Raw genomic sequence first — 22,401 nt, forward strand, 5'->3', positions numbered from 1 at the left:
CGCTACCCTTGCTACTAGCAATATGATGCTAGATAGTTATGTTACACTTTATTTTTTTATACATCTATACTGCCTACATGACACCTTAGTTCTGAGTGTAAATGGTCATTCAGTATGTTAAAAAAAGACCAAAATTCATAAGGCCTGTTTGGCTAATTGAATTCTTAAACTACATTTCATTGTACATGTTCAACATTTACCATTCATTTGTTTATTTCTTAATTTGAGTGAATCAACAGCAAATATTATTTACTACAATATACTTTCATACCACAACTAAACTGCCTAACTGTATTGGTATTACTTATATTTGTATTTATATAACAAAATTAATTGAAAAGGAATATTTTTGCAATTCCTTTTTCATATTGAAAACTATAACTTTTTAGATCTTTAGACAAACATATATTAAGTAGATGTTCATATCCACTTGAAATTTAATCAGATGACTTCTATGGCAGTTATTAGTCTTTGAAGCATGCTTACAAAGATTGTTTTGATGATATAATTTTCATACTGGCCAATTTTTGTTTGCTTTGAACTGCTTTGGAAGGAATATTTTCAAATAATTAAATAATATAAAATAACACAGAAGTTTACTCTCTAGCTCAAATAGCCTCAAGCATGATGTCAGGCATTGTCATTACTATTGTTTTCTAATCTGAGTAAATTTATTACTTAAAACAATTAAATGTCTTCTATCTGGGAAAGAATTTCGACATTTAAACGAAATCTTTTACTTATGATAATGATGATTCTCCACAAAGTAATATAAATAGAACCATACAAATAGTAAGCAAATACACATGTTTTCAGAAACCATCTATATAAAAAAAATCACATCATGAAAAAATTAACCTGTTATGTGTTCCTCTCCTAGCTTCAAAATGTATCCAAAATCAAAGATGTGGACATATTCTATCTGACATAATCATTTGGTAATTAATGCAATTAGTGTCTCGAGCTCTTCCATGCCCGTCTTGAACATAAAAAAAACTAAATATATACAATTCTCCTAATGCTCAGGTTGGTTGTCATAAATATGCAACACAGTTAATAACACCCTATGGGAAAAACATAGAACTTCCTTTGTCATGCAAAACACTGTCAAACATCCTAACATACTACCCACACTGATCTGTGTCCACACTTGTTTGGGTATCAAAATAATGAGTTCTAACTTCTTCGTTACATTCTGTTTTGTTTAAACATGAACATTTGTGAACTAAAATATTTTGTAAGTTCTGTATAAAATATATCCTGTTTCTATTTTATTTTTTATATATCTTTTAGTTTTCAATTTTAGTGTTGCTATGACAGCTGTCACATGTTTGGTTCTTTTCATTTTTATTTTCCTGTATTTGATTGACAAACCCGGAATTATATACTTGTCCGTTTCCGGATATGATGTGGTTTAAGTATTTTCCCACAATTTCTGTTTATTTATGGCAACCATTGTTTGTCAATGTTGTTTGTCATTCAATATGTTTCAACTTGGATATACACATTACTTATCGGCGATTTTTGGCATAAAGCTAGCGATGAAAATGAATATTGTGATCATTTGGGAATTTTACTCCCAAAAATGGAAAACTGAAATGTAGGGTTTTTGCCGTTGGGAATGGGTCCCAAAACCGGACCCTGTGGAATGCTAGAAAAATCCATGATCATTGTCGGGTTGCTGCCACTATATTAGTAATTTTAAGGAATTTTTGGTTTTTATCTTGAATAGTATTAATGATAAAGATAAGCTGAAAACAGCAAATATGTTCAGCAAAGTAAGATCAACAAATAAGTTGATATGACCAAAATTGTCAATTGACCCCTTAAAGAGTTATTGCCCTTTAAGGACAAGTTTACACAATTTGTTTATCGTGTTTTCTAACTTTAAAAAATCCTCTCGTCTAACAACACTAAAAAAATTCCAATATTCTTCATAAACATGGTTATTTGCAACAAATTAATCAATGTTGATGTAAGCATCTTCAAGTCAACTTCAGTTAATCACCGTTTGAAAACCTAACAAACTAGCTTTTGAAGAAATTATAACAAAAAAAAAATGCATTTGCAAACACTTATTAATATACATTACTCAAAACAAAAAAAAAAACTACGATGAAACTAGACACCTAAACTCTTAAACGAAAGATAAATGTCAAAAATCAAAGTGAGCAATTCAGGCTCTTGAGAGCCTCTTGTTTTTATATAGATTAGATCGTTGGTTTTCCCGTTTGAATGGTTATGCACTAGTAATGTTGTGGCCTTGTATAGCTTGTTGTTCGGTGTGAGCCAAAGGCTCCGTGTTGAAGGTCGTACCTTGACCTATAATGTTTTACTTTTATAAATTGTTGTTTGGATGGAGAGTTGTCTCATTGGCACTCATACAACATCTTCCAATATTAATCTGCTCAATGCATATAAGCTTACTGTTCTTGTTTTTAACTCTAAGTACGATATTGCGGGATAAAGTATCACAGGACGACGCGGAAAGACTTGGTAAGTGCAACTCCTATATAAATTAAAAACTTAGTATGTATTACTAGTAAAAAAAGTTAGTATCAAGATTAACCAGTACGTTACATCGGTACTCTTTTTTAGGAGTTTCGAGTGTTTGTTTTTTTTTAGCTTAGCAAGTATTCAACCTGTTATTAGTAAAATCGCTGTCACATGCTTTGACATACCTTATAGACGCGGTATGATAAATTTTTTTGGATGGAATTTAAACAAGTTGAGTGAGTGCGGTAATTGTAGATTTTCCCATGCATCTTTAATATGAAATGACGTACAAGAATGCATATATATTGTTTCTTTTACTTATACTTATAATTCATGTTACAAAATCCAAAATTAGAAATGATCATTGTCCTTTTGGAACTGAATACCGGTACTATGAAAATACATGTAGAAGATACATTTGTATATTATGATTGCCCATTATACAACCCTCAACCACAAACCAAATGAACTTTAGCCTAGAATGAATTCTAAATTTATGAAGAGGCAATCCCAGTAAACACACGACGTACTCCCGACGTCGGTTAATGGTCGTCTGAACGTCATGTCGTGAGTTTACGTCGTACCAACGTTGTGGGAACGTAAAAATCCAACGTTGGATGCAGACGTACAGACGACGTTATAAAATTACGTCGGATTCACGTAAATTTAGTACCTTGTCAGGACGTAACATTTTATTACGTTGTGACAACGTGCTTATAACTGTCATAATCCGACGTAACATTTTGTTACGTCGTATCGACATTATAAGAACGTAGTGAATACATTGTAAAAATCTGGTTTATGGGACGAATTTTTGGGGAAGATCTATGTCATAATGAGTATTCCTGGATATATTGATCATTCACCTTCACTAGAATATATTTACGATTTTTTCGATTTAAAAAAAAAAATCCCCCTTTTTTCCCGCAGACATAATTTGCATCAAGATGTCAAAGAAAATATTACAAATCCAATTTTAATGTTCTAATATGTATTTTATATGAATATTTATTGTTTAATATATCATTAAAATTTTGTCATCATTTATCACTTGGATTTCATAATCGTTTTTCACGATTTGATTAGTGTAATGTTCAGCAGTACTCGGGTTTTACCGCTGCATACTATGAAAAGTCTGAGCATGCGCACTTTTGCCGCTTGATTTTGAAAACAGTGAGGAATTTGCAGTGGAAATTTAACTTGATCCAGATTCCAGAACAAAGAAAAAGGTAAAATAATGATTGCACATTACACCAAATAGGTTCTCCATGATAAAAACAAGTTTGATTGATGAAAATAAAACAGCTGTTACCGTGTTGGGAGCCTCTTTCAAGTCTGTTATACGTGACCGTGTTGAAATATGATACTTTTTCTTATACTGTCAATATATTGCACTGATACAAGATATTTTAGCCATAATGTGTGTTATTTGAATCCATTTATCAAATTGCTTGATTAACTTGTGTTGTTTCTGAAGATATATGCAATTAAAAATAAGTAATAACTGTAGAAAGTAAAAAAAGGGGGAGGGGTGCACAGCCACAAGTACTTGTTTTCTATCTGTGACAAGAGCTACTACCCCTATATATTAAGGCTACAAGTGTCTTTTGCTCTGTTATTTTTTGATAATCATTGAAGCATAAAAGTCTTATCCATGTTATCAATATCAGAAAATGTGAAGCTAAACATCTCAGCACTTTAGATATCTGGGTCCATTACAAAATCCGCACATTTCAAACTTGGCATATTACAAATTCGGTCTATTAATGATAATGCTGCATATATCACTGGGGGTCGTCGCTAACATGCATGAAATATTTGCCACTGGATGTTGAGCAACAAACGATCAATCATTGTATCACTGGGTCTGACATGGAAATAGACAATTGTGCCAATAAAGATGTTGTAAAATATAGGTGTCACAGAAAAAAATTAAGATAGCCATCACAGTTGTGGTAATAGGATAAGGTCGTTGTAGGAAGGCGTCCCAGAAAAAAATAAAAAAACAGCCTTCCAAGTCTTGAAAGTGTCATAATGAGTTAGACTAGGATCTAGCCTTGAAAGTTGGGTAAAATTTTCTTGTTTTCAGGGTAAAACCCAGTTTACAGGTGTTAAAAACAGTACACAGGGACATCTTTTTTGCTGTACAATTTATAGCATGAAATCTACATGTTTATCAATGACGAGCTACATGTACAATCACTAAATATGTGATCAGAAACAATGTTGTAATCAATCATAAAACATATGAATTTTGGAATGCATTTAAATTTGTCACTTTGTTCTCCTAAAGATTTGTTGGACTAACATTTTTTTTTATATAAATAAGGCGGTGAATTTTCTCGTTTGAATTGTTTCACACTGTCATTTCAGGCCTTTCATAGCTGGCTATGCGGTATGGGCTTTGCTCATTGTTGAAGGCCGTACGGTTACCTATAAATGTTAATTTCTGTGTCATTTTGGTCTCTTGTAAAGAGTTGTCTCATTGGCAATCATACCACATCTTCTTTTTTATATGAAACAGACAGATTAAATATAAAAGATAATTGAACGTATTTTTAATTTTTTTCCAGAGTCTTGTATATAAATCCACAGATCCAATGTGTCTGAGGTTGAGGAAATCATTGCAGTAACCATGTAACAGTTAAGCATGCACCAGCTCAAAAATTTGGACCAAGATTTTAAAAAGGTAAACATCAATTGATCAGCTCTTTTTCTGTCCTCCTTAACTGAGTGATATAGTTTAACTCTTGTACTGTACGTACATACATGTACATTGAACTCAAAATTGGATTTTGTTATCTAACGTTTGCCTAAACCACATGTTATGCAACCAATACACAACGCTTATCATAAAACGCAGAGTTTGAATTTGGAGAGCATCTGCTTTACTGTTCTCTAGATATGTCCTTTAAATTAAGTTTGATAAGATCATTTGTGGCTCATGGACACATTCTTCTTATATTAATTTTATTTATCAAATTATAATTTGTTGATTTTATAGATTACGTTCATTAGCATATGCTATGAGGTCTTGTTGTATCGATGTACATGCTAAATTTATTAAGGTAGAATCCTTTGCATATCTTAACTTAATTGAAAAATGACAATATTGTGAAACCAAACTTCCTTTATTAATTATTTGGACTCATTATTATTTGTAGAATAACCACTGGTTGCTCCAGAAAATATTATGTCCCCTCTCCCCCAGGGAAAGCTCTTTTCTTAAATTTTATTTGGGGGTGGTTGTATGAAATACCAAAATGCAAAGGGAGTGTTGTTCTTATTAATTTTTAATTCTGTCGGTGCTGGGATTTTTTTTTTAAAGGGCTTAGGGCTGTCCCTTAGGGGCGGACATAGTATTTTCTGGAACAGACATAATTTTATTAACACATGTTCAATTTAACAACAAATTTATTTTTTAAATAAGAACGAAGGTTAATCATAAGTTATGAATAATTACATACTGTTGAAATTGTGTTAAATTTCTAACATACATCATCAAAATGTGTATAATTGGCAAAGATACAAACATCTCAGTAACAACATAACATAATTATGAATCTGCAATTTATTATAGGACCAGCAATAGAAAAAATATTGATTATGTTTAAACACAGGATAATTTTTAAGAACTGCTGTAATTCATAAGTTGGGATCAATTTATTTTTTTGTATTTTATAATTTATGATTTTTTTTTCAGAGATCTGAAACCAACACAAGACCAGCTGGGTCAATATTCCTAATGCGCCTCCAAATGAGGAACTAATGCGCCATCAAATGAGGAACACAAAAGTTGTGTGTAAACAAAAATTCATCTCTGTAGTGATATTGAACATGTTTCATTTTTAACAAGTGACTGAGCTTTACCATTTGTGTTGATCTGGAAAGTAGAGGATCATAGTATAAATATGTAAAAACTATGGAGTTTTTTAATGTATTCAAAGTTTTAAATTTTCAAAGAAATTGTTGTGTGAAAAAAAATTGCACTTCGTATTCCGAAAATTTAACCACATATATGTGAAAATGTCTTAGCTTCGAAACAAGCCATCCTACATATCCAGTGTACTATATTGACTGAGCTAGAGTAGAAAACATTACCAATACCAACTACATGTATGCAGAAACAATTGCGCAAATTGCCCAGCTGATTAGAGGGCAGAAAACCAACATTTGGAATGACATGTACAATGTATACAACCAACACGAGACTAAAATTTGGAATAAAAATTGAAAATTCAGAAACAAACTATTATTTTTTTATTGGTTCATGTAGCTACATGTACATTGTAAGAAAAAAGAAGTCTAAACTGTTGGATAGGTCTATCATTTTGGTCTCTTGTGGACAGTTGTCTCATTGGCAATCATACCACATCTTCTTTTTTATACTATCTCTAGTTCGTCAATGGAAAAAAGCAATAGTTAGTTGAATTGAATTTCAGGTATTTTCTTCATTTGGGATATTTTTTAGAAGTGTGTATGAATTGTGTAGAATATATATATTTATAAATTAGACAGTCAGATTTTGGGCCGATTTTCCTAGCTTGTAATCGTGTAGTGAATCCAGCTGAATGAATTTTCAGTAAATATTTAGGTAAATGTGGTAGTTTGTTGTATTTCTGAATAATTCATTAAAAATGGTTTTCCGTTGTCAAAGTGAAACCTTCATTGAAGAATTTCCGCCATCATAGTGAAATCTGTATTCTAGGCCACTGAAACACTAAACATTCAGAATTTGAAGCACGTACCAAGATGTCATGTTGAAGGCTGTACATGTACCTTTAATTGCTAACATCATCAATATTTGATTTTAGGATAGAGGGTTGTCTTAATGGCCTTCATACAAAATTTCCTTTTTTTGAAAAGTTGCATTTGTTAAATGAAAATGTGTAATTCTTGTACTTCAGTATTGCAAAAGTTAAAAACTTAAGACTTTATAAACCTTAAAACAACTATTTTTGGGAAAACTAGATATTTATACATTTCACACTGAAACCTGCCAAAAAGATTAAAAAAAACCAACTTTTTGACAATTTCATATACAGCTGGCAGTTTGGAAATAGAGTACATATCAACAATTGTCCATTTTTCCCACATAGAAAAATTTACAACTTAAAACGGGTCAAAAGAAAAAAAGACCCTGTTTACATACTTCTTCAATGGAATTGCATTGATTCTATCAATTAAATGAGGACAAGGGACATTTATAGTTATGCTGTGACGTTGTTACTACGTTTTATGATGGTAATAAATTACGTCACAAATTACGTTGTGCCAACGTTGTGTGGATGGTTGTCAGCACGTGCCTTGGAGTTCACAAAATTACGTTGTACCAACGTAATTTTACTACGTTGTCACAACGATAGTATTACGTTGTCACAACGTAATGTCAACGTTGGATTGTTTACTGGGATATCATTTCTGATCGCCAGTAGATTACTCTGTATAAGGCTGCAGTTTTGTATTCTTATCATATGGAGTTGATTTTGCTCTTAATATGATATTAATTGAAGCCATGTCTCAGATTTCCATGATTAATAGATTTTTACAAGATGGTTATATATAGATATCATAAACATAAGTTGTTGGGATATACAAGTACCCGGCCACGTCCACTCTATGTTTTTGTTAGATATATTTCTATTTGTATCCATTTGATGAGTTAAGCCTTTTTCAACTTATTCTTATAGTTGGTTCTTATGTTGTAGTGTTATACTACTGTCCCAGCTTAGAGGGATCGCGTTGGGATACCGCTAACATGTTTAACCCCGCCACATTCAGTATTTATGTGTCCCAAGTCAGGAGCCTGTCATTCAGTGGTTGTTGTTTGTGTGACCTATAGTTGTTAATTTCTTTGTCATTTAGTAGGGTGTGAAGACTTGTGTTATTGGCAATCATACCACATCTTCTTTTTATATCAACACTTTTTTTCACATTTGTTATTTCAGCATTTCATTATTTCATTGTTCAAGAAAAAAAGCAGTGGGTTGAAGGGAAATTAATGCATTTAATTTAGCTAACAGCAAAGTTGTTTTACGATGAGACTCATTGATGGACGGACGGATCAAATACTGTCAGCCTCCACATAATTGACATTTTTTTCGTATGATAAATCAATTCGATGATACAATTTAATTTAATTATATCAAATTTAAACATAACAAGCATGATAATGAATAAATAGATATACAACAAAAGAATGATTTTGTAAACAAAATGAACAATAAGAAAGGAGGACATTTATACGACTGATGTGACTGGCTTTTTTGAGAATACTTTAGTGTTTTCCAAAAGAGCCAAGCAGCACTCTTCACATTGTGAGATTCTTGAAAAAATAATACTGATTATAAATTACATATCGACCTTTTATAATCTATTAAACTGGCCAAGTGTTATATATAGCAATCATCATAACAAATATATTAGCACTAATTTGTGTTCTTGAGGGTTTTTCCATTTTTATCTACACGGCGGTAACCATAGTTTGTTGTTGGTTGACTTCATTAGTCCGGTTTTGGACAGTTTTTGTTTTGAGTTTATGAGCTATTTTCTTGTTGACGTCGATTAGAGCATGTTTCATGGCTTCTTCTGCTTTCTTGTCACCTAAAATTAAAATGAGCAGTGAGTTTTTCAATTGTTTAAAATAAATCTTAAAGTCTAAAGTAATGCATTGAAAATATCAGATACATCCATAGTAAAAATCCTACTACATATCTGAGGTGAGACAACAAATCAAACTGAATTATGAAAAGTGAAATATGTGATAATAATGAATGATAAAAGAAGACACTTTTTTTGTATTTTTTGTATATAAGTTACAGTAACTGAAAGTTATTTCAGAAGTATTTTTTATCATATAGTCCTAGAATTATAAGAATTATCAATAATTGAAATGGTAATTGATAAAACATATATATTTAGCTGCGTGATTCATAGTGAAGTTCATGTCAGGATTTATATGTCTGATGACCAATTATATACTTGAAGAATTCGCTGAATTATACGACGTCGGACAACCGATGACGTAACGATTAGTAATCAAGGAATAAAAACTACAAAATCTCAACAGTTTCAAAACATAATAAATAAAACTGAAGACTTCAAGCAAAACGAACAAACCAAAGACGGGGAGTATCTTGCTTTACATTTGTTATATGTCGTGTTGCTCATGTTAGTACAAATCCGGCGATAAGTAAGTAGTATGATAAATTAAATCCAAGGAAAAGAGGAAGGGATAGTGGTTACGAAAATTTGAACATATCCGTTTCAATCTGAGAAACAGGTATTCCATAACGGTTAACTAACTCGTGATGGCGTTCTTAAAATTTGCAGGACATCCGATTACTTATATACTTTTTGAGACCTTGAAACATGGCAATGATATAAGTTTTGAGTAAATTTAGAACACTCAACATTTGTCCTGATATGCACCTTTAAAACTATATTGCTTAAGGTCTATTATAAACAAGCATTTAAACCATATTTCAATCTAAGGTGAAAATCAGTTTTGGATATTTTAACAAACATATCTAGAAGAAATATCAAAATGAAAATATACACTAATTGAAATAAAAACATATACGAATAATACGGCAAAACCTGTTATTGATTCGAACCTTAACATGAAATAATAGAGAAAACATTGACGTATTGCAATACACATGTACCTACCTAACGCTTCAGCATGTGTCAAGGCTTCTTCAAACGATTTATGAGCATCTTTGTATTTCTTCATATTGACTGGAATAAAAAGAAATAGAGCTTTTCTTACATCCTTCATGATCAGATAGGTTTAAAAAAACGAAACAAAAAGCAGCGGTATTTAATTTCTTAATTTCAAACGATTTCAACATTATAGATTTTTTTGTATGTTCAAGAGGGTCAATTAAGAGGTTCTATGCATTACATCGTTACCTATTGTTAATTTACGTTGCCATGGTGTTGTCTGTGCGTCTTGCAATGTTATATACCATAAAATATATATAGCATCATTAACAAAAAACCAAAAAAAAAACCCAAGATTTTGCACAGTCGTGTTGCATACCGTAAATGTTGTCTACATCTTTAAAAATCTTTAAGAGGTCTGAGGATAGAATTTTTTTTACCGATTTTATGTTTGTCTATTTCTGATAGTTAATGATAAGCTTGTGAGGTGTATAGTTCATTTGCTATAATACCGATAACTTCAAATCATTTTATTGTTAAACACCTCATTTGAGATCATTTGAAAAATTGTTAGCAATCATTTCATTTTTGTAAACGTTTGCTGTATGAACGATGACGTAAAAATTAACAAGATGCCAATCCAAATAAAAGATAATCATCTAATTGAGATACTTTTAACATGTGTATCAGCAAACCAAATACGAACACTTATAATATAATTGTTCTCTTACCTTCAGCTAAACCAATAAGAACACATGCTTGTAGCTGTAAATTTTTATCTCCACATTCCTCTGCACACTGTAAAGATTTCCTCGCTGCATCTTTAGCATTTTGAAAGCTAGACAGCACTAGGAAACAATTGCCTATCTCGTGAAATAACGAGGATGAATCTTTAGCAGATTTACAAAGAGGTGCTTTCATTGTCAGTCTATGAAAGAATAAAATACATGGTTACGTGGCTCATTTCACAAACGTTCAAAGAATACATCTACAAATTTCGAATTCACGAAGATTTAAATCCGAATTGACTTGATTGAGAAACGCATATATATCATATATTGTCGTGTGTTTTATGTATAAACTGGTATTTTCACTTAATTAACCATTTGAAAATATATTGTTAATGTTTTTCTACCAATGAAGTAAACCATATCATCGCATAACATTCGTTAGCTCTGGAGAAAAAAAAATAAAATCCGATGCTTGATTAGGAAATTTTATACACTTTTTACAGCATCACTTTCTATAATTCTTTTCAAATCGGTAGTGAAGAATTTATAAAACCGAACGCGTTAATCTTTATGAAAACAGTAACAAATTTCAAAGAAACAACAAACAAAATTAATATTTTATGTTAAGCTTTTAAACAATTGATCCTATGAGTTACAATTTATTTTAGAGACGTAAAGACATAAGTGAATAGACTACATTGTACTTACGTTTCTAAAGCTTTTTGGTGTTTCCCTTTTAACATATACACTCTACCAATGTTTCCCAATGCTCTATGTCTACTTGATCTAATATCACTACAAAAAGGAAAATGAAATATGAAGGAAACATAACGAAACTATTTCAAATGTTAACCACAATACTGCGAAAAAAAACAAAACTGAAGCAAAACGAAGCGCGCTCACAGGGTGGAAAATGTTTCACCCTTAGAGTAAACTATCATCAATTTCATTGATATAGACATCAATATGAGGTTAGCAGGTCTAAAAAAGGCATTTTTGAACGTAATATTTATGAATATCTGTTTAAATATTTAACTTCTACCACATTAAACCGAAGTGCTCATACAGTATATGCTTCACTCTTAGAGAAAACAGTTTCGTTCATATAATTTAAACTGATCCACAGAAAAACGTTTCTGAACCTTATATTTATGATGACACGATTAAACAGTATTTTTGTCAGAAATTAAGAAATATTGTTGCGTTATCAGGAGTAGGAACTTGTTGACAAAACAAGAGTTGTCGTATCATTTTATAAGCCTGGTATCTTTCATAAGTGTTTACTGAACGTATATTTTACATATATAGTGACTTTGATAAAGACAATATAAATAGTATCATTCGTAAAACTACGAATGGACGTGAAACATATATTATAAAATGAGACCTTCTCCAATACAAACATGACCTTTGTATTAGACACTGTTTATAACTGCACTCATGATAAAAATGTATGAGATTCAAAAGAGATTCAAAAGTCGTGATTGTAAAATACTTACAAATTTTCTCCAATAGACAAATCTTTTTGGTGATGTTTTAAGGCTTCGTCAAACTGACGACGTTGTACATCACAGTTACCACGGTAACTATGTAAAATGGCAGTCAGCTCGTGTATATCAGGAACTTCCTCCTCTGAATACTTCTCCAGTAATCGTAAGCAGTTGTCACAACTACTGCTTGTTTCTTGTATCCATCCCAGTTTATATCCTACAGTAAATATCAGTAAAATAATAAATTCATAAAATTTTACTTACGTTTAGTGTATATCGTATCATTTAAAATTTTGCATTGCATTATAATACACAACTTAACAATTATTTTAATTTCTTATACTTTTGTTAAGTTATGATTTTGAAACTTCTAAAAGTTGCATTCGAAGACTGTCATTTAAGGAATGACTGTAATATTTTTCTGTCTAAGAAATAATAACATGAAAAATGTGGTGCACACTGAATAACCCGCGTAGCGTATTATTTTAAAGTGTGCACCACATTTTGTTTATGTTTTTTCGAATAACATGAATAAACAAAATATTACAGTCATTTCTCATAATTGAATTCTAAATTCTATTTAAAGTCGAAGTAAATCATGAAGACACGTTGATGACTTCACGGTCACATGGCAAAATTATGTCTATGAGCTGATAGACAAAACACTATTAGCCAATCAGAAGACGTTTTATGTTCAAAATTAAATTATTAAACGAGAACAATGCACCACAAAAGAGTACATAGAAATTTTTTTGAGTGATGTGTGTATTGTACAGGAATAAGTTGCTGTCATTTTAACGTGTAGATCGTTTGTGTTTGTAATTCATTGATAAAACTAGAGGCTCCTAAGAGCCTATGTCGCTCACCTTGGTCTATATGCATATTAAACAAAGGACACAGATGGATTCATGAAAAAATTGGGTTTTGGTGATGGTGATGTATTGTAGATCTTACTTTACTGAACATTCTTGCTTCTTACAATTATCTATAATTATTTATAATGAACTTGGCCCATTAGTTACAGAGGAAAATATTTTGTAAAAATTTACAAAAATTTACAATTTACAAAATTATTAAAAATTTACTATAAAGGGCAATAACTCCTTAAGGGGTCAACTGACCTTTTTGGTCATATTGACATATATATGAATTTTACTTTGCTGAACATTATTGCTGTTGACAGTTTATCTCTATCTATAATAATATTCAAGATAATATCCAAAAACAGCAAAATTTCCTTAAAAATTTCCAATTCAGGGGCAGCAACCCAACAACTAGTTGTCGGATTCATCTGAAAATTTCAGGGCAGATAGATCTTGACATGCAAAACAATTTAAACCCATGTCTGAATTGCTCTTAATGCTTTGGTTTCAGAGTTATAAGCCAAAGTTTACATTTTACCTCTATGTTCTATTTTAAGCCATGGCTGCCATCTTGGTTAGTTGGCAGGGTCGCTACACACATTTTTTAAACAAGATACCTCAATGATGAATATGGCCAAGTATGGTTAAATTTGAACCAGTAGTTTTAGAAGAGATGATTTTTGTAAAAGATAGGAAAAAATTACGAAAAATTGGTAAAAATGACTATAAAGGACAATAACTCCTTAAGGGGGACAACTGACCATTTTAATCATTATTAACTTATTTGTAGATCTTACTTTGCTGAACATTATTGCTGTTTACAGTTTATCTCTATCTATAATAATATTCAACAATAATAGCCAAACTAGAGGTTCTTAAGAGCCTGCGTCGCTCACCTTGGTCTATGTGCATATTAACCAAATTACACAGATGGATGCATGACAAAATTGTGTTTTGGTGATGGTGATGTGTTTATAGATCTTTATGTACTAAAAGTCTTGCTCCTTACAATTTTCTCTATCTATAATAAAATTGGCCCTTTCATTACAGAGGAAAATATTTTGTAAAAATTTACCAAATTAATGAAAATTGTTAAAAATTGACTATAAAGGGCAAAAACTCCTTAAGGGGTCAACTGACCATTTTGGTCGTATTGACTTATTTGTAGATCTTACTTTGTTAAACATTATTGCTGTTTACAGTTTATCTCTATCTATAATAGTATTCAAGTTAATAACCAAAAATGACAAAATTTCTTTAAAAATTACCAATTGGGGGACGGCAACCCAAAAGCAGTTGTCCAATTTATCTGAAAATTTCAGGGCAGATAGATATTAACTTGATAAACAATTTAAATGCTTGTCAGATTTGCTTTAAATGCTTTGGTTTCAGAGTTATAAGACAAAATCTACATTTTACCTCCATGTTCTATTTTTAGCCATGGTGGTTATCTTGGTTGGTTGGCCGGGTTACTGAACAATTTTTTTTTAACTAGATACCCTCATAATGATTGTGGTTAAATTTGATCAAATTTGGCCTAGTAGTTTCAGAGGAGAAGATTTTTGTAGAAGATTACAAAAATTTACGAAAAATTGGTAAAAAATGACTATAAAGGGCAATAACTCCTTAAGGGGTCAACTGACCATTTTGGTCATTTGACTCATTTGTAGATCTTACTTTGCTGAACATTATTGCTGTTTGCAGTTTCTCTCTATCTATAATAATATTCTAGATAATAGCCAAAAAACAGTATAATTTCCTTAAAATTGCCAATTCAGGGGCAGCAACCCAACAACCGATTGTCAGATTCATCTGAAAATTTCAGGGCAGATAGATCTTTACCTGATAAACAATTTTACTCCGTAAGATTTGCTCTAAATGCTTTGGTTTCAGAGTTATAAGCCAAAATCTACATTTTACCCCTATGTTCTATTTTTAGCCATGGCGGCCATCTTGGTTAGTTGGTCGGGTCACGCCACACATTTTTTAAACTACATACCCTAATGATGATTACTGTCAAGTGTGGTTAAATTTGGCCTAGTAGTTTCAGAGGAGAAGATTTTTGTAAAAGCTAACGACGGACGACGACGACGACAACGGACGACGACAGACGCAAAGTGATTAGAAAAAGCTCACTTGGCCCTTCGGGCCAGGTGAGCTAAAAACATGTTCCCTAGCATAGATCTGAAAGAAAAGTCTTTTAAATTGAAATATTTAAAATTTAGTTCTAGTATTTCTTGAATTGATACAACATACTAAAATATCCCAAGAAGCTAACAAACCTTCGCTTATGTGTTCCAATTCTTTCTTTATGTAATCAGTTATTGATTGACCTGCGCTTTCCGGTGTCGCATCCCCAAAACCAGATGGTGAATCTGTAAATAGTTCATTATCCTCGGGAATTCTTGACATCTTTCTGATTTCCCTCTGACTTTGTACTGATTTAAAATTAAAGTTTAATTTACTTGGATCTAATTGAATGTTGACTTGAGAGTTCCTCCGCCTGTATGTTGGAACGGGCTTTTTATCAACAAAGATATATGACGAGTTGGTTGTTATCTTTGAATTTGAAGTGTTCACAGTGAGGACAGAGTCTAGTGACATCGTACTTCCTGACATTTTAGATTTAGCCTTCCTAGGAGGAGGTGGTGGTGGAAGTGGTCCTAAACGATCCCAGTAGGTAACTCTATCAAACAGGAAGTGTAAAGCATTGTTGGCAATAGCTTCTAAAGGGGTTCCCCATAATGGTGCTAAATAAAAAAGAAGAAAAAAACATGTTAAAACAAATGATAAAGTTTTGACAAGGAAACCTACAATAAATAGCTTGTTGTTCATGAATGAATGAAATATACTGTTCGTTTTGTTGGAAGAACAGATGAATGAAATACATTTTAGTGCCATTTGTTTTATTTGCTTTTAAAAACACCTTTATGTGTACCAGTTGTATAAAAAAAGTAAGACACATGTCGAGTGGGATCCTCTATTCCTTTCAGGGCATCTGAGCACATTCTCATAATTTTAAGAATGAGGTGTTCGTGTTTTTCAGCATGTACTTTTTTGCAGCGTTCTATAGGCTTTGGTTGGTGTTTTTTTTTTATTTCTTTTTAATTGTTCAGATCTATCTAGACTTATATATTATGATTCTCCATTTGGTATCTTTCGCCTCTTAACTATTCGATTCAGGACAATACAAATTAAATATTATATACTTTATGAAAAAAGTTAATAATTTCAAAGTAAAATGTGTGCTTAATAGTTCACTCACATAAAAAGGTAATTACGTTGCAATGCTGTTCTGATATTTAATTCATATAAACAATGACAAGATGTTTTTTAAAACTGTTTATTTATTACTTCGATGACCTACCCTGTACCTCACTATATCCGCTCGACAACTGCTTTGATCAAAACGATAAAACAAAATAAGTGACAAAACGTTATTTGGGTGCATATATAATAATTATTTAATTCATAATTTGTATATTAAACAAACAACGAATGTTTGCGGTAATTGTTAATAAGATTTATTTTTGGGAAAGGTGCAAAAAATAACACTGCAAATTGTCTTTTTGGACAAATACAGGGACGTTATAGTTCACTCCACATCGATGTTTTGGTTGGTCAAAGAATCATGAAACCAATCGTGCTATCAAATTAGAAAATACACAGATATGTTACAGAACAACGTGAAAGATAGGTTTGTTATACGATTTTCAACATGTTATTCACACAAAAGTACCATTTTCCTGTTCATTATGATTGTGTGAGTCATTCTTTTTCGGCGTGTCATCTTTTTTTCTCGGCGAGTTAACTTTCTCGTCTTCCACGGGTAAAATGTTATTTTCATTTATTTCACCTTCCTTTGGCTCTTCATTTTCTTCAAAAATTGCTTCACCCTTTTGTTTTTTCTTTGTTGTTCTAGCTGTTTTTGAGAACGGTTTTTAATCACATGAATAAGGTTGACATACTTTGTTTAACATAAACACTTTTGAAGTCACCACTTTGGACATTTATGTTCCAAATGTTGAAATTAAAATAAATCGTTTTTCAATTACTAAACTGCTAAGTATTAAGACTATTTTCGTATATAGAAAATGAATGTACAAAATATAATTTTATACTGTATAAAAGGTTAGGAGCAAATAATGCATTAATAAAATCAACGGTACCAATTTTGTTGCACCAGATGCGCATTTCGACAATATATGTCTCTTCAGTGATGCTCGTGGCCAAAATATTTGAAATCCAAAGCTTATATAAAAGATGAAGAGCTATAATCCAAAAGGTCAAAAAAGTATAGCCAAATTCGTGAAAGGAATCAGAGCTTTGCATGAGGGAGATACATTCCTAAATTTATAATAATTTCTAATATTTTGTAACAGCAAATTTTAATAACACAAAAAATCCGTATTTTCATGCCAGTACCGAAGTACTGGCTACTGGGCTGGTGATACCCTCGGGGACTAATAGTCCACCAGCAGAGACATCGACCCAATGCGTTTCGTGAGAAATATATCTATCGTGTTTACCTTGAAAAAAATATTGACAAATATAGAGGTTTTTATGCAAAAGTTTGCAATATCTTGCCTAGCAAAACATCGTAATGTTGAAAAAATATTACGAAAAAAGTAGAAAAAACTTTTCCTCAAAAATAAAAAGGAGATTTAACTATCACAATAATAAAACTTAAAGAATAATAACTTTTGAATATACAGTACGAATTGAAAAAAACTACTTACGAGAAGGTTTGTTTCCTATGGCAAGTTTTTCTAAGTACTTTTTATCATCATAAAATTCTCCAATGGTTGATTTGACTAGTCTACTTTCCGGTCTTTTATCCTGCAGTTCATCTTCATCATCTGATAAATCATTTAAGTCTGGAACTGATACGGATTTCATCAAACTGATAGCTGGTGTTTTGTGGATCCTGATTAATTGACATAGTGGTCTACTACTGAAAGTTGCACTTGGTAAATGTTTAACTTGTCTGTCTTGTTTTGGGTGAAACTTAAATGGTTTTGGGTCTGGCTGTACAAAAAAAATAACAAATGTCAATCAAAAAAGCGTTTAGAACCTTTATATACTAAAATACTCGCAATCGGTGTAAAATTTGCATATAATTTTCATCAATTGTCCATTATTCATCTATAAAAGATAGTCATAACGTGTCAGTTTACCTATTCCAAGTTAGAACAGAACAATATCTCTACTTTTACAAAAACAGTGCCTTTGATGTTGTTTGATTGAATTATCAAATGAAGTTGCATAAATGTATCTTTTTTACTGTAAAAATATATCTAATCATTTTGAGTACAAATTATCTTGTGTACAAGTGATCAGATATAAAGATTCAGCTACAATTCAAGTGTGCTGTGGTTCAAACCGTACTCTTTCCGTATACCATATTTTTTCACTGTCCACTCACTTGTCATTTCGTTTATGGCTTCGTTCGAGTATCAACTCTACCCCACATTTTTCAAAGATATTGCGATATCTCCTACCATTAGTTTCGTGTCAGTAAGATACTGAGAATGAACTGTTGCTTTCAAGGACCATGGCACTTGCGTAACTTTCTAGGAACATATTTTGATCCTTTGAGAATAATTAGTTTATATATTTAAGCAGTGCACAACTATAATGTTCTTTATACAAACATTCCACTTAGTTCTAATTTTTTATTTTGTTCAGGAAAAAGAATGCATTTTTTGTTTCTCAATAACAATTTTTTTACCTGAAAGTCTTGACAGATATAATAAGATCAAGTTAATATACGCACCACTTTGTGTATTAGACAAGTGAGATCCCCAGCTGGTGTCAGTTTCTGCTTTTTACCTGTAATGAATGAAAACGCTTACATATGCAACAAATATGCATTATTTTAAAACAAACAAAGGAAAATAACATAGAGAAAAATTGTTCATCTCAAAATTGTTATCCTGATAAAGATGTTTAATAAACTTGGGTATGGTTTTACTACTCACATTTACAAAAATCGAAAAGCAGCGGAAAACAACATACTCGTATAATTTTTCACAAACAACCTATATACACGGATGCAATTATTAATAAATCATACAAATATGGCACTCGATTAGTACTGACACATTTTATTATCACAAAAATAGATTACAATATACCTTTGCCTCTCTTGAATTTGCCGATTTCGTGCTCTGTTTTCTTCATTCCTTCTATAAAGCCTTTGTTTTTAGGATAAACTTTGTGACCTCTACTATAATAGATGTATGCTACATCATAGTCTTGAGTCTGGTACAGTATGTCTGCCTTTTGAAGCAAAGCCTGCAATTTATAAATAACCCATACGTAAGCACATATAATATTTATACTAGGATTGAAAGCGTTATATGGAAAAGTCTGACAAAATAAACAATTCAGGAATAATTTATGCAATTTACTCTGAACAGATATGACATGTACTATGCTGCTAAGGTCTCTATCTATCTGAGTTAGTTTGCAAGGCAGATATGAAACGCTTGTAAATTAATTCTACTACTACCTCGTTTTATCTCGTCTTCCGTGTAAAAACTTTATTAACTGTTTGACGAAAAGATACAAAAAAAATGATACGCCCGACGTTTTGTGTGGAAGTTTTATGCAATAATCATAAATAGTTTCTGAGGAAGTTTTAAGCAATAACCATTTATTGTTTTTGAGACACGGCGGGACATGTGAAACCCCCCCCCCCGACCCTGTTTTTTTTTTTTACAAATATCACTAAAATAAAATTTTGAATCAAACCAAAAAGTATACAGATCTTTAAATTAGTATAACAAAGAAGTGTGTACAGTTTCAAGCAATAATCCTAAATTGTTTTTGAGATACGGCACGACATGTAAAAAACCCCTCCCCCTTTTTTACAAAATACTCAATAACTCAAAAATGAAATTTTGAATCATCACCAAAAAGTATACAGATCTTTAGATTAATATAACAAAGAAGTGTGTAAAGTTTAAGCAATAATCATAAATCGTTTTTGAGATACGGCGCGACATGTAAAAAAACCCTCCCCCTTTTTTACAAAATACTCAAAAACTCAAAAATGAAATTTTGAATCATCACCAAAAAATATACAGATATTAAGATTAATATAACTAAGAAGTGTGTAAAGTTTTAAGCAATAATCAAGAAACGTTTTTGAGATACGGTGCGACATGTGAAAAAAAAAACACACCCCTGTTTTAGTTACAAAGTGCCGTAACTCAAAAAGTTAAAATCTTATTTTCACCAAAAAGTATACAGATCATTTGACCATCATAAGAAACAACTATATTAAGTTTCATGAAATTTGGATAAGTCGTTCTCAAGTTACGGTGCGACATGTTTACGCCGGACAGACGGACAGACGGACGGACGGACGGACACCGGACATTTGTATACCATAATACGTCCCGTCAAAATTTTGACGGGCGTATAAAAATCGGGCTGAGTGAGTAGGAACCTTAAATTCTTAATTTAATAAACATTTGCACCATGAGCGCATGATTCGCCAGTCGACTTGTGTGAAAGTTTTATGCAATAATCATAAATAGTTTCTGAAAAAGTTTAAAGCAATAACCATATATTCTTTTTGAGATACGGTGGGACATGTTAACCCCCCCCCCTATTTTTACAAAAAACTATATATCACTAAAATAAAATTTTTAATCAAAACCAAAAAGTATACAGATCTTTAGATTAATATAAAAAAGAGGTGTGTAAAGTTTTAAGCAATAATCATAAATTGTTTTTGAGATACAGCGCGTTATGTAAAAAAATCCTCCCCCTTTTTTACAAAATACTCAATAACTCAAATATAAAATTTTGAATCATCCCCGAAAAGTATACAGATTTTTAGATTAATATAACAAAGACATGTGTAAAGTTTTAAGCAATAATCATAAAATCATTTTTGAGATACGGCGTGACATGTAAAAACCCCCTGCCCAATTTTTACAAAATACTCAATAATCAAGAAACGTTTTTGAGATACGGTGCGACATGTGAAAAAAAAAACACACCCCTGTTTTAGTTACAAAGTGCCGTAACTCAAAAAGTTAAAATCTTATTTTCACCAAAAAGTATACAGATCATTTGACCATCATAAGAAACAACTATATTAAGTTTCATGAAATTTGGATAAGTCGTTCTCAAGTTACGGTGCGACATGTTTACGCCGGACAGACGGACAGACGGACGGACGGACACCGGACATTTGTATACCATAATACGTCCCGTCAAAATTTTGACGGGCGTATAAAAATCGGGCTGAGTGAGTAGGAACCTTAAATTCTTAATTTAATAAACATTTGCACCATGAGCGCATGATTCGCCAGTCGACTTGTGTGAAAGTTTTATGCAATAATCATAAATAGTTTCTGAAAAAGTTTAAAGCAATAACCATATATTCTTTTTGAGATACGGTGGGACATGTTAACCCCCCCCCCTATTTTTACAAAAAACTATATATCACTAAAATAAAATTTTTAATCAAAACCAAAAAGTATACAGATCTTTAGATTAATATAAAAAAGAGGTGTGTAAAGTTTTAAGCAAAAATCATAAATTGTTTTTGAGATACAGCGCGTTATGTAAAAAAATCCTCCCCCTTTTTTACAAAATACTCAATAACTCAAATATAAAATTTTGAATCATCCCCGAAAAGTATACAGATTTTTAGATTAATATAACAAAGACATGTGTAAAGTTTTAAGCAATAATCATAAAATCATTTTTGAGATACGGCGTGACATGTAAAAACCCCCTGCCCAATTTTTACAAAATACTCAATAACTCAAACATGAAATTTTGAATCATCACCAAAAAGTATACAGATCTTAAGATTAATATAACAAAGAAGAGTGTAAAATTTTAAGCAATAATCAAAAATCGTTTTTGAGATACGGTGCGACATGTGAAAAAAACACACCCCTGTTTTAGTTACAAAGTGCCGTAACTCAAAAAGTTTTAGTCTTGTTTTCACCAAAAAGTATACAGATCATTTGACCATCATAAGAAACAACTATATTAAGTTTCATGAAATTTGGATAAGTCGTTCTCAAGTTACGGTGCGACATGTTTACGCCGGACAGACGGACGGACATTTGTATACCATAATACGTCTCGGCAAAATTTTGCTTTTCATGGATTAATATGTATGCA

At 31.6% G+C, this 22,401-nt stretch overlaps 1 protein-coding gene and 1 long non-coding RNA gene across 7 annotated transcripts in view; one reads left to right on the forward strand and one right to left on the reverse strand.

Annotated features, from left to right (window-relative positions):
• The first annotated feature begins 3,653 nt into the window (after positions 1 to 3,653).
• LOC143062781 (uncharacterized) lies at positions 3,654 to 6,748 on the forward strand. Its single transcript, XR_012974841.1, has 3 exons — positions 3,654 to 3,725; positions 5,070 to 5,185; positions 6,200 to 6,748. It is a non-coding gene; the product is annotated as an uncharacterized LOC143062781 (long non-coding RNA).
• Positions 6,749 to 8,613: 1,865 nt separating this feature from the next.
• LOC143062782 (outer dynein arm-docking complex subunit 4-like) overlaps positions 8,614 to 22,401 on the reverse strand; it is a 33,502-nt gene continuing 19,714 nt past the window's right edge. For 5 of the 6 annotated variants that reach the window (XM_076234563.1, XM_076234564.1, XM_076234565.1 and 2 more), the window contains 10 exons: positions 19,383 to 19,542; positions 19,022 to 19,077; positions 17,985 to 18,273; positions 16,985 to 17,167; positions 15,528 to 15,995; positions 12,392 to 12,599; positions 11,601 to 11,687; positions 10,893 to 11,089; positions 10,168 to 10,236; positions 8,614 to 9,099 (listed from right to left, as the gene is read on the reverse strand). In XM_076234563.1, the coding sequence (XP_076090678.1) occupies positions 8,960 to 9,099; positions 10,168 to 10,236; positions 10,893 to 11,089; positions 11,601 to 11,687; positions 12,392 to 12,599; positions 15,528 to 15,995; positions 16,985 to 17,167; positions 17,985 to 18,273; positions 19,022 to 19,077; positions 19,383 to 19,542 (1,857 nt within the window). In that variant the 3' untranslated portion in view covers positions 8,614 to 8,959. The remainder of the gene's footprint in view (positions 9,100 to 10,167; positions 10,237 to 10,892; positions 11,090 to 11,600; positions 11,688 to 12,391; positions 12,600 to 15,527; positions 15,996 to 16,984; positions 17,168 to 17,984; positions 18,274 to 19,021; positions 19,078 to 19,382; positions 19,543 to 22,401) is intronic. The other variant, XM_076234566.1, reaches the window with a different exon arrangement.

Source organism: Mytilus galloprovincialis, chromosome 2 (assembly GCF_965363235.1).
Source record: "Mytilus galloprovincialis chromosome 2, xbMytGall1.hap1.1, whole genome shotgun sequence".
Lineage (NCBI taxonomy): Eukaryota > Metazoa > Mollusca > Bivalvia > Mytilida > Mytilidae > Mytilus > Mytilus galloprovincialis.